The sequence below is a fragment of the Hemitrygon akajei genome, chromosome 5 (genome assembly GCF_048418815.1).
Source record: "Hemitrygon akajei chromosome 5, sHemAka1.3, whole genome shotgun sequence".
Classification (NCBI taxonomy): domain Eukaryota; kingdom Metazoa; phylum Chordata; class Chondrichthyes; order Myliobatiformes; family Dasyatidae; genus Hemitrygon; species Hemitrygon akajei.
The window spans coordinates 197,330,805-197,343,624 of record NC_133128.1 but is presented as its reverse complement, the minus strand read 5'-3'; the positions used below and the strand labels follow the sequence as shown (position 1 = coordinate 197,343,624).

Here is a 12,820-nt window from a genome sequence, read left to right as displayed (position 1 = left end):
TGAATTTCCCCATGGGGATGAATAAAGTATCTATCTATCTATCTATCTATCTATCTATCTATCTATCATATTGGAAGTCTGATGTGTACAGGGTGAACAGGACCGGAGAGAGTACGGTTCCCTGCGGCGCTCCTGTGCTGCTGACCACCGTGTCAGACCTACAGTCTCCCAACCGCACATACTGAGGTCTATCTGTCAAGTAGTCCACTATCCAATCCACCATGTGAGAGTCTACTCCCATCTCCGTTAGTTTGTGCCTTAAGATCTTGGGCTGGATGGTGTTAAAGGCACTAGAGAAGTCAAGGAATGTAATCCTCACAGCACAACTGACCCCATCTAGGTGAGAGAGTGATTTGTGCAGCAAATACGTGATAGCATCCTCCACTCCCACCTTCTCCTTATACGCAAACTGAAGAGGATCCTGGGCGTGCCTGGTTTGTGGCCTCAGATTCTGTATTATCTGTATTATCCACAATGCCACCTATCTTAGTATCTTCTGCATACTGTTGGGCTTGAAATTCTGCCCTGTGTTCGTTTAGGAAGAGAGACAACTAACACCGGAATATTACAAAACGTGGCTTTATTGCAGAATTCGTAACTGGCACAGCGAATCCACGGAGTCGCTGGAGAAGGCGTTCTGTTTTCCCCTTACAATCTGCTCTTATTTATACCCCTTTTCCCCCCAGCACAACCCCGCTACATATTAGGTAATATCGGGCACTTGTGTCCATCTTATTGGCCCGCAGCCATATGCTCACGAGTTACCTGTTTCTTTTGTTTACTGAATCGCGTGACACTAGTAGTTTCGATGTAGCGGGGTCCCCAGTTTCGCTCCCCCTCCCTCGCATTCCAGCCTCCTAACATTATGTGTGTTACGTGAGCCACTCCTGACCTGTAATGGCAGTCCCGAATTAACCCCAACAATACTTACTAATCCAATTTACCCCCCCCCATCATCCAGATCATTAATGTATATGACAAACAACACTGGACCCAGTAGACCTATCAGTTTTCTCTGTGGGCGGGCTTTATAGTCAACCTCTGTCTCTCTTTCATTGTCCATCAGTTCAGTTTAGTGTCCTGCAGCACCATGGCAGAGTGTTCCAAAAAAAGAAAATATAAAACGTACTTCACCCCAGACTACACTAAAGTGTACCCCTGCCTAATAGGGGTCAAAAATAATGACAGTGTTGCTCGCTGCACTGTTTGCCCGTGGTGGGGTAAATGACTGTAAAAGACATGTTGAGGTGAGTTTAACAGGTGTCATTCATTCATTAGCATAGCTAGTGTTATTTAAACTAGCTGGCTAGCTGCTAAGGAGTTACTGTATTGATGTCCTACGTGATGAGGCCAAACTCCCTGTAGACTTGCTTAAAGTTGTAATAGAATAAAAAGACTACTCCATGATAATATAATATAAGTAGTTTAATGTCACATTTTCTGCATAAGACAATATAATAAGGATACACGTTTTGCTTTTATTTATTTTAAGGACCACAACATCTTAGGTCGGGGTGGTGGTGCTACCTTCCTGAAATGAGTTTTTGCAGGGTGGGATGTCTGCATCATTGTCTGGTATGGTGGTGGGGTGTGGGGCTACTGCACAAGACCAAAAGAAGCTGCAGAGGGTTGTCAATTTAGTCGGCTCCATCTTGGATACTAGCCTACAAAACACCCAGGAGCGGTGACTCAGAAGGGCAGCATCCATTATTAAGGACCTCCAGCACCCAGGGCATGCCCTTTTCTCACTGTAGCCATCAGGTAGGAGATACAGAAGCCTGAAGATACACACTCAGCAATTCAGGAACAGCTTCTTCCCCTCTGCCATCCTAAATGGGTATTGAACCCTTGGGCACTACCTCACTTTTTTAATGTTATTATTTCTGATTTTTTGCACAATTTTTGATCTATTCCATATAGGTATACTGTAATTGATTTATATATTGATTTTTTCTTCTATATTATGTATTGCATTAAACTGCTGCTGCTAAGTTAACAAATTTCACGACACATGCTGGTATAATAAACTTGATTCTGAAGTGACAGACAGGCGGGGATTTTACAGGACTTCAGGAAAGATTTGACATCTGGGGTATCTCAGTTGATATTGGCTGGTGATGCCACCAAGTACGACAAAGCAGATAGGGAGTGGGACCCAAGGCTGGGATTCTTTTTGTTATTTAACTCTTGAGAGGATAGGGGGTCTGTTTACAGAGCCTGTGTTCTGTTCTGGGTGTCGGATATAAGATACCCAGGAGACTTCCAGCCTCCCTGATGGCCACATCTGCACCAGGTGCATCGAGATGCAGCTCCTTAGAGACCAAGTTAGGGAACTGGAGCTGCAGCTCAATGACTTCCAACTTGAGAGGGAAAGTGAAGCAAGGATAGACAGGAGCTACAGGGAGGTGGTCACCCCAAGGCTGTAGGAGACAGATAAATGGGTGACTGTCAGGAGAGAGAAAGGGGGAAAGTCAAATAGTGGAGAGCACCCCTGTGGCTGTCCCCCTCAACAATAAATACTCCATTTTGAGTACTTTTGGGGGATGACCTACCTGGGTAAGCAACAGCAGCCATGCCTCTGGCACTGAGTCTGGCCCTGTGGCTCAAAAGGGTAAGGAACTGAAGAGAATGAAAACAGTAATAGGGGACAGATGGTGATTCTGTGGTCATGAAAAGGAAACATGGATGGTAGTTTGCCTCCCAGATGCCAGGGTCTTCAATGTCACTGAACGCATCCACAATATGCTGAAAAGAGAGGGTGAGCAGCTAGAAGTCATGGTATATAGTGATACCAATGACATAGGTAGAAAAAGGGAGGAGGTCCTGAAGAAAAGAATACAAGGAGTTTGGAAGGAAGCTGAGAAGCAGGACCTCAAAGGTAGTAATCTCGGGATTACTGCCCCTGTGCCATGCAACAGTGAGGACAGGAATAGAATGAGGTTGCAGATAAATGCGTGGCTGAAGAATTGTAGCAGGAGGCAGGGATTCAGACTTCTGGATAAGTTGGACCTCTTCTGGGGCAGGTGTAACCTGTACAAAAGGGATGGGCTGCACTTGAATTTGAGGAGGGCCAATATTCTTGGGGGCAGGTTTACTAGAGCTGATGGGAGTGGTTTAAAATAATATGGCAAGGGGATGGGAACCAGTATGACAGAGCTGAGGATAAGATAGCAAGTAGATGATGAGTGTAACATGAATGTAAGGAAGGACAAGCCAATGAGTTACCACTGAAAAACACCACTGATCCCTTGCATTCTTGTGGGAACAAATATTCCTGCTGTGAGGAGGCCAGTGAAACCCTGTAAGGAGAGAATTGGAGAGAGTTTTCTGAAAACCTTGTCCATTCAATCGGTGTTCAGAGCTGTTTTTGAGAAAGTGAAAGCCCATCCTAGGCTGGATGATAAGTACAAATGAGCAACTGTGTGTGGTACACCCAGTCCAAACCCATCATGTTACAGCTTGGGGAATTTGTTAGAGCGACAGGAATCTCCAAATTTCCTGGAATGCCTGATACCAAATACCTATCTTAAGTATGTGTGTGACATGGAGAAAGAATTACAAAAGGGTTATGAACTAGCAGAGGTCTCTGCTACCAAGCAGAATCAAGGAAACAAGAGGAGGTATGATCAGAAGATTAGGTTATTCCAACTGATGCCTGGAGACAGAGTTCTAATAAGGAATTTGGGGCTATCAGGGAATCATAAGTTGCCTGACCACTGGTGGCTACACATTACATAGTGGAGAGTCAGATGTCAAATGTTCCAGTTTTCTGGGTAAAGCTAGAAGGTGAGAATGGGACTGACAGAATTCTACATCTGAACCACCTTTTATGTCTAGAACAGGAGGTACACGTTGACCCAGAGCCTGACACGCACTCTACACCTCATAAGGAGACTTTGCACTGAAGTGGGAGAACAGAAAGACAATCGGAGAGACTGAAAGGGACCTAACTGCTCAATGCTGTATGGACTAGCATAAGTTACCTTATGCTAACTCCCCAGTAATTGATTCTCGAACCTCCCCATGTTCACTCAGATGTAGTGGGGGGGAACTATCGGTGGACAGGCAGACCTGCAGCTGGAAAATGGAGGGAAGCTTGGCTCTAAATTGGGGATGAAGCTGAGCTCAGACAAGCAGCAGGGAGACCTAAATTGCCAGAAAGCACAAGTAATGGATGGGTGAGGCATCTCCAAGTAGACAGCAAAGATCCCAAAGAGTGTATTGAGAGTGAAGAAGTGGAAGGTGAGATAAGGAGGTCTCAAAGAGTCCGGAAGCCCCCACATAGGCTGACCTATGATGCACCAGGGGAACAAAGTGTTACGTCTATCCCCTAGTGAGATGTGTTACTGCCATTGACAAATGGATTGAAGGTCACAACATCACAAAATTCCTGTGAAAACTGTGTTTCGCACATGCTTCCTCTCATTCCATCCTCCTGCCACCTTACCAGGGATAGCGTTTCTCTTGTCCTCACCTAACACCCCACCAGCCTCCATGTCCAGCACATAATTCTCCGCAACTTCCACCATCTCCAACGGGATCCCAACACCAAGCACATCTTTCCCTCTGCCTCCCACTTTATGCTTTCCGCAGGGATCACTCCCTATGCGATTCCCTTGTCCATTCGTCCCTTCCCACTGCTCTTCCTTCTAGCACTTATCCTTGCAAGCGGAACAAGTGCTACACCTGCCCCCACACCACCTCCCTCAGTACTATTCAGGGCCCCAAATAGTCCTTCCAGGTGAGGTGACCCTTCATCTGTGAGTCTATTGGAGTCATATATTCTGTTCAGTACTCCCGGTGTGGCCTGCTGTAAATCAGTGACACCCAACCTAGATTAAGAGACCTCTTCTCCGAGCAATGATACCCTGTCCCCAGAACAAGCGGTGTCTCCCAGTGGCCACCCATTTTAATTCCACTTTCCATTCCATTCCGATATGTCTATCCACTGTCCTGATGAGGCCACACTTAGGTTGGAGGAACAACACCTTATATGACACGAACATAGATTTCCCAGACTTCTGGTAATGCCCTCCCTCTCTCCTTCACCATTCTCCGTACCCTTTTTCCTCTCACACCTTATCAACTTGCCCACCATCGCCTCCCTCTGGTGTTCCTCCCCTGTTTTATTTCTTGCTGCTATCCTCTTCTATCAGATTCCCCTTTCTCCAGCTCTGTACCTCTTTCACCAGTTAACTTCCCAGCTCTTTATTTCATTCCTCCCTGCCTCCTGTTTTCACCTATCACTTTGTGTTTCTCTCTTCCCTCCCCTCACCTTTTAAATCCACTCCTCAGCTTTTTTTCTCCAGTTCTGCCAAAGGGTCTTGGCCAGAAATGTCAACTATACAATTTTCTATAGATGCTGCCTGGCCTGCTGAGTTACTCCAGCATTTTGTGCATGTTGCTGGAATTTCCAGCATCTGCAGATTTTTTTAATGACTATTATTAATGATGGGTTGGTAAATTTCAAAGTCATGAGGACCATGACAATTTTTGGTGAGGGGAGAGTGTAATGCCCTGTTTAAGATTTTACTGTTAATGTTGTAGGGTATTTCACTCAATGGTTTTCTGTAGAAGCAGTACGTTCAGCTGGTAGTGTTTGGATTACTGTTAAAGGTAGCCAGAGGCTTTTTCCCAGAGCTGAAATGGCTAACACAAGGGGACATAGTTTTAAGATGCTTGGAAGTAGGTACAAGGGGGATATCAGAGGTAAATTTTTCAGACAGAGAGTGGTGAGTGCGTGGAATGCACTGCCAGCGACGGTGGTGGTGGCGGGTATAATAGGGTCTTTTAAGAGACTCTTAGATACGTACATTGAGCTTAGAGAAATAGAGAGCTATGCAGTAGGGAAATTCTAGGCAGTTTCTAGAGTAGGTTACATGGTCGCACAACAATGTGGGCAGAAGGGCGTGTAATATGCTATGTTCTATGATAAGGGGTTGTGATGTTCATGCTTAGGAATATAGTGTCATTCAATCAGGATGGTGGAATTGGGAAAAGATTCTAGAGAATGCTGGGCAGAGAGGTTTTTGTGATGGACACTGGGTTGGGTGAGGTCTTTCTGGCGGGAGATGAAAAGAGAAGAAGCTCGAGAGAACCAGCCATAGGATATGATCCAACAGGAATGTGCAATTCAATGGAATCCAAGGCGGGAAATCCTACCAGTGATCAGTAATAGAAGTTGGTGCAGTCAGTACATTGAACACATCAACTTTTGGAAAATATGAGCTCCAACCTTTAAATTATGATGGACCCTTTCATTTTTTTTTCTTTTTTTTCTTTTTTTAATAACAGTTTGGTTTAGTTAACATTCCTAAATATACTCTCTTTATAACTGTATGCAGTGTACGGTCTGTAATACCTGGCCGACGGAAACAGTAGTTACACGGTATTCAATCATATTGGGGTTTGGGTGGACAAGACACCCCAACTTCCCGGGTTTGGTGGCACTCAAGTCATATCGATCCTAGATGTGCGGAGTCTGGGAGAGGTGGTTTTCTCACCACTGAGTCCAGTGGCTGTTAATGAGGGGCTAACGAGCCACATCTCATCTCTAGAGAAGCCTGGTCAAAAGGAGTATCAAGTGTATAAAAAAAGTAGTGACTCATGTGATGAACCCCTAGGTTTATCTTGCTGTGGACTGTCATTTTTAAGAGAGAGTGCCTGAGTGATGTCAGCAACCAACTTTCTTGGCTCCTGTTTGATTCTTACTAAGAGAGAGAGGGGCGGAACTATTTGACTCCGCAGCTTGTTTTGATTTAAGCAAGGACAGTCACTTACACACAGTCAATCGCAGTGGGAGTCGGACAATGGAAGGAAGCCAGTGACTAAGGGGTCACTGGTTGGAACTTTGGAGTGCCCACAAGGGTTGGTTGAGCATTGACCCAGCACATGGATAAGTGGCTATCTTGTTGTGTGATTAGGGCAACCTTGTGGAATCTACCTATGTGTTAACCCTTGCCTGGGTGGTAATTCCCTTTGAAGATGGTACCCCTGTGATAAGCTACTATTGGTGATAATTTGTAAGTGGATATGGAACGACGACGGATAAAACCTACGGCGATTATCCTGTTTTACCACTGTGGTACCTGTGGAATACGACGTAAATGCCTTCTCTCAGCATTCACCTTGGATTACAAATATCTCTCTCCCATTATTTAATCTGTGGATAAACTGAACTTTCATACCTTACCATCTCAAGATTTTAAGATTGGTGCCCCTGAGCTCAATAGTTTGGGAGTTATATTTACACATATGTATACTCATAACACTGTTAACTTTTGATTATTCTTGTTTAAGTTGCTATATTAAGTAGATAATAATAAAGACAGTGGTTTTAACATCAAAACCAGACTCCAGGCATGGTCTATTGCTGCTGGTTCATTTAAATCGTTATGGGTACGTAACACTTGCTTTAAACCATTCCCATTATGTACATTCACAGTAATTTTACTGTTTTTTTAATTCTCCCTCCACCATACCAGAGGGATTCATTCAGATTGGATGTACACAGCTATGAAGGTCTGATGACGTTATGTAGAAACAGGTGACATTTAATTACCATCATGTATGTATAGTGACTTACTAGGTTCTCTGCTGGTGAGAGATGCTTCCAACATTTGTCAGGAAAATGAACATCTTGTGGATGAGTTTTACCGACAATACTTTGTATCTTATTGTTGTTCTACATGACAATAATTAAAATGCTTGCTTAGAAGTCTATCTCCAACAATAATGCTTTTGTTTTCTTGAGTTATTTTATGGAATCTAGACATCGTTGGCATCCAAGAATTTGTTACTTGTCTATACTGTTCCAGAGCAAGTGGTAATGCTGCAGTCTTATTAGTGAAGGTAATCAAACACCAGGATATACAGTGCCTATAAAGTGTACTCACCCTCTTGAAAGTTTTAGACCATAAGATATAGGAGTAGAATTGGCCCTTTGAGTCTGCTCTGCCATTCAATCCTGGGTGATCCTTTTTTCCCTCCTCAGCCCTTCTCTCCAGCCTTAGACTTCTTAAGTTCTCAAACCATTTCATCTAGCACCAACAATCACTCCATGGTGAAAGTCATTTTATTTCACATTTTTTTCCCCATTCTGATGTTTGGTCTGAACAACAGCGGACGGAACCTCTTGATGACAGCTGCACGCTTTTTTGCATTAAGTTGCTGCAGCATGATTGGCTGATTTAATACTTGTATTAACGAGCAGGTGTACCTCATAAAGTGGCCACTGAGTATATTTTGAAAGCAGAGTTCTTCGCAGTTTGGCCATTATAACTGCAAATTGCACTCAGTATTGACAGGAGGCAATGTCAGTTCCTTTAAAATACAACAAATTTCTTTTGTTCACAGGGTCTTGTCTCTGTTCGGTCTCTTCCTTATTGCAGTGGGTACAGGTGGAATCAAGCCCTGTGTAGCAGCTTTTGGTGGCGACCAGTTTGAGGAGGAACAGGTATGTGGGGCATTCTGTGATCGACCAGTTTGAGGGGGACCAGGTATGTGGGGCATTCTGTGATTGACCAGTTTGAGGGGGACCAGGTATGTGGGGCATTCTGTGATCGACCAGTTTGAGGGGGACCAGGTATGTGGGGCATTCTGTGATTGACCAGTTTGAGGGGGACCAGGTATGTGGGGCATTCGGTGATCGACCAGTTTGAGGTGGACCAGGTACGTGGGGCATTCCTTGATTGACCAGTTTGAGGTGGACCAGGTACGTGGGGCATTCCTTGATTGACCAGTTTGAGGTGGACCAGGTACGTGGGGCATTCCTTGATTGACCAGTTTGAGGTGGACCAGGTACGTGGGGCATTCCTTGATTGACCAGTTTGAGGAGGACCAGGTATGTGGGGCATTCAGAGATTGAGGCAGTTTTTAGCCATTAAGACCATTGAATCTGCTCCACCATTTGATCATGGCTTGTATATTAACCCTCTGAGCCTCATTCTCCCCATAATCTTTGATGCCCTTATTAACCAAGAACCTATTGACTTTTGCTTTAACTATATCCAATGACTTGGCCTCCACAGCCATCTGTGGCAATGAATTCCACAGATTTCACCACCCTGTGGTTGAAGAAATTCCTCCTTATCTCTGTTCTAAATGGACACTTCTCTATTAGGATGTGCCCTCTGATCTTAGGCCCCCACACTACAGGAAACATCCTCTCCACATCCACTCTATCTAGGCTTTTCAATTTTCGATAGGTTTCAATGAGACCCCCCCCTTCATTCTTCTAAAGCCATCAAATACTCCTCGTTTCGGGGACTTCCGGTAAGATGGCGATTGCTTAGCTGCTCCAAACTTTTTTTCCGTTATTGTCGCTATCTTTGCATTAAATGTCCTCCATTTTTTAAACCTTAGTTAGGAACTTTTTCAGTTTCTTTTACTTGCCTGTGAACACATCTACCTTACAATGTCTAGCAAGAGTTCTAAATCCGGGAGAAAGGAAGCTCCGGCTCTCTCGGGTGAGACTCTAGCTGCGCTCGAACAACTCCGAGACGATATTTTAAAGGAATTTAGAACCGCTTTCAAACAGTTGGAAGCCAAACTGGATCGGATCAACGATAGAGTGGACAAACATGCTGAACACTTATCTCGCATCGATTCGACTTCTGAAGATTTAGAAAGTCGTGTTCGATACTTGGAGACTCTCTGTTCCAGCTTAGAGGAAAAATGTATCAAGCTCCTTTTCAAAATGGTGGATCTCGAAAATCACAGCAGGCGCTGCAATCTCTGAATTCTTGGGTTGCCAGAGGCCACCGAACAGAGATCAACCGTGAAGTTTTTCGCCGAGTTTCTCTGTGAGATATTCCGGAAAGATTTGCTTCCGAACCCGCCTGAGCTCGAAAGGGCACACAGGGTCTACGTTCCCCCCGGAATTCTGGGCTCCCGCCCGCGACCGGTAATTTTGTGCTTTCATCAATACCAGGTAAAACATCGTCTGGTTATGGAGGCACGTCGCAGAGGTACTTTTTCTTTCCAAAATACAATCATTCACTTTGTGGAAGATTTTGCACCCCAGACCTTAAAGATGCGCAGAGTTTAAAGGCGCAATGAAAGTGCTTTTTGATCGTGGTTTTAAACCCTCTCTTCGTACTCCTGCCGATCTACGAATCAAGCTTAACACTGGAAAATACAAGTGGTTTAAATCAGTGAAGGAAGCTGAAGCATTTGTGGCAAGTCTTCCGGCTATCCAGTCATCTTCGGAACCCGATCGGACCTCCTAAAACGGTGGATAAGTACTTCTCGTAGTAAAATTACTTTTTCTGGACTCAGACTTTACTTGAATCACTCAGACATTATTCATTGAAACTCTAAGGGCTGTTGACAATCTCTCCCTGGATTTGGTGTGTCTTTTTTAAATAGACATTCTGTGCTTAATGTTTCCCTATGGACATTTAAATAGTACTTGTGTAATCTATTTTATTAACCATATAACCATATAACAATCACAGCACGGAAACAGGCCATTCTGGCCCTCCTAGTCCTTGCCGAACTCTTAATCTCACCTAGTCCCACCTACCCGCACTCAGCCCTTAACCCTCCACTCCTTTCCTGTCCATATACCTATCCAATTTTACCTTAAATGACACAACTGAACTGGCCTCTACTACTTCTACAGGAAGCTCATTCCACACAGCTATCACTCTCTGAGTAAAGAAATACCCCCTCGTGTTTCCCTTAAACTTTTGCCCCCTAACTCTCAAATCATGTCCTCTCGTTTGAATCTCCCCTACTCTCAATGGAAACAGCCTATTCACGTCAACTCTATCTATCCCTCTCAAAATTTTAAATACCTCAATCAAATCCCCCCTCAACGTTCTACGCTCCAATGAATAGAGACCTAACTTGTTCAACCTTTCTCTGTAACTTAAGTGCTGAAACCCAGGTAACAGGTTATTCTTGTATAACTTTATAGAATTCTACAACTGACTCTAACTTGTTTTGGAGGTTTGAAGTCTTTAGTGAAGGCCTCCCTGTTTGTTGGTTCACAGTTTAATTGCTGATTTATTTTTTCTTTTTTATATTTATTTATTTATTTTCTCTTTTTTTCACCCGTTTTTCTAATCTCTGATTTTTTTCTCTCTCTGTAAATGGTTGATAAGTACTCTTGAATTTATAATTTTCCCCTTCCTCCCCTTTTCCCCCCTTTCTCTTACTTTATTCTTCTATAATTTTTCGCGGGTAGGTTAGTTTTGGTTTTCTTCCGATTTTCTCTGTATTAAGTTTTATATTTCTGCAGAAGATGTTCTAATTTGTAGTTATGTTTTCTAGTGCATAAACTAGTACTATTTGCTATAGTACTTATACGGAACTGCTGTTAATGACACAGATCTGGAAGTTGTATTTGGGTTAATTTTTTTGGTAGAGCTAGCTGCTTTTTGGGTTCTGTGGGTGGGGTGGGTTTTCCAGTTCCAACATCACTCACTGTATTTATTGTTTTTCTTTATTGTTCAGGACATGTTTATGTTTTGATTTTACGAATCTATGTTTACATTTCTGCTCCCAGACTGCTATTGTACTGCTTGACTTTTTATATGCCTGCTGCCTTTTATGCATTAGTAATTGATAATGGCTAGTGCACTTAAATTCGTGAGCTGGAATGTAAAGGGATTGAATCACCCTCTTAAAAGGAGGAAGGTATTCTCACATATCAAACAACTCAAAGCTGACATTGCTTTCCTTCAAGAAACTCATATTCATTGTTTTGATAACTCCCGGCTTCTGTCAAAGTGGGCGGGTCAGCATTTTCATTCATCCTTTGCCGCTAAAGCTAGGGGAGTTTCCATGCTTATTAACTCAAATATTCCTTTTGAACTCCATAATAAAGTACCTGATACAAATGGCCGTTTTATTATTGTTTCTGGTAAACTATATAACACTAAAGTTGCACTAGCAAACCTGTATGCCCCCAACTTTGATGATGTTAACTTTTTTGAACTTTTTTTTCCTCAATACCAGACTTAAACTCATACTCTCTTATACTGGGTGGTGACTTCAACTGTTGGTTGGATCCTAATCTGGTTCGATCGTCCTCTGTTACCAGATCACCTACTAAATCTGCCTTAGCTATCCAATCGTTTCTCTCTAATTTTGGTATCTCTGATATATGGCGTTTCCTTCCTCCTACTGAGAGAGGTTATTCTTTTTTCTCACATGTTCACCATACCTTCACTAGAATTGACTATTTCTTACTCGATAACCAACTTATTCCATTTGCCCACTCTTGTGACTATCAGAGTATACTGATTTCCGACCATGCCCCAATTACTCTCTCTCTGAACTTTACTGGTCTCCCTCAGAGGAATAAACACTGGCGGTTTGATTCAACTTTATTATCGGATGATGATTTTTAAAAATTTATTAAGGATCAGATAACCTTTTATTTTAACATTAATACATCACCTGAAGTGCCATCCCAGATTGTCTGGGATGCCATGAAAGCATATCTGAGGGGTCAAATAATCTCTTACACAGCAAATCTCAACAGAAGATCCTGTGCAGATCGATTAGACCTCATTAACCAGATTAAAGAATTGGATCAAATATATGCCCAAACTAAGAACCCTGAATTATACAAGAAGCGCGTTGAACTCCAAACTAAATTTAATCTTTTGTCTACTCAACCTGTCGAACGCCAACGGTAAATTCCTAGCCAATCAGCTGAGGCGTTCCAAAGCCAAACAACATATTACAATGATCCGGAAGGAGAACGGAGACTTTACATTGGATCATTTAGAAATTAATGACGCATTTAAAATTTTTTATTCTCGGCTTTATTCCTCTGAATCTTTGAATGACAATATCTCTGTTGATC

At 43.1% G+C, this 12,820-nt stretch overlaps 1 protein-coding gene across 2 annotated transcripts in view; it reads left to right on the top strand.

The window, feature by feature from the left end:
* Window positions 1-12,820, top strand: part of slc15a2 (solute carrier family 15 member 2) — a 359,727-nt gene that overhangs the window by 107,628 nt on the left and 239,279 nt on the right. For both annotated transcript variants that reach the window (XM_073047618.1, XM_073047617.1), the window contains exon 6: window positions 8,356-8,455. In XM_073047618.1, coding sequence (XP_072903719.1) covers window positions 8,356-8,455 — 100 coding nt within the window. The remainder of the gene's footprint in view (window positions 1-8,355; window positions 8,456-12,820) is intronic.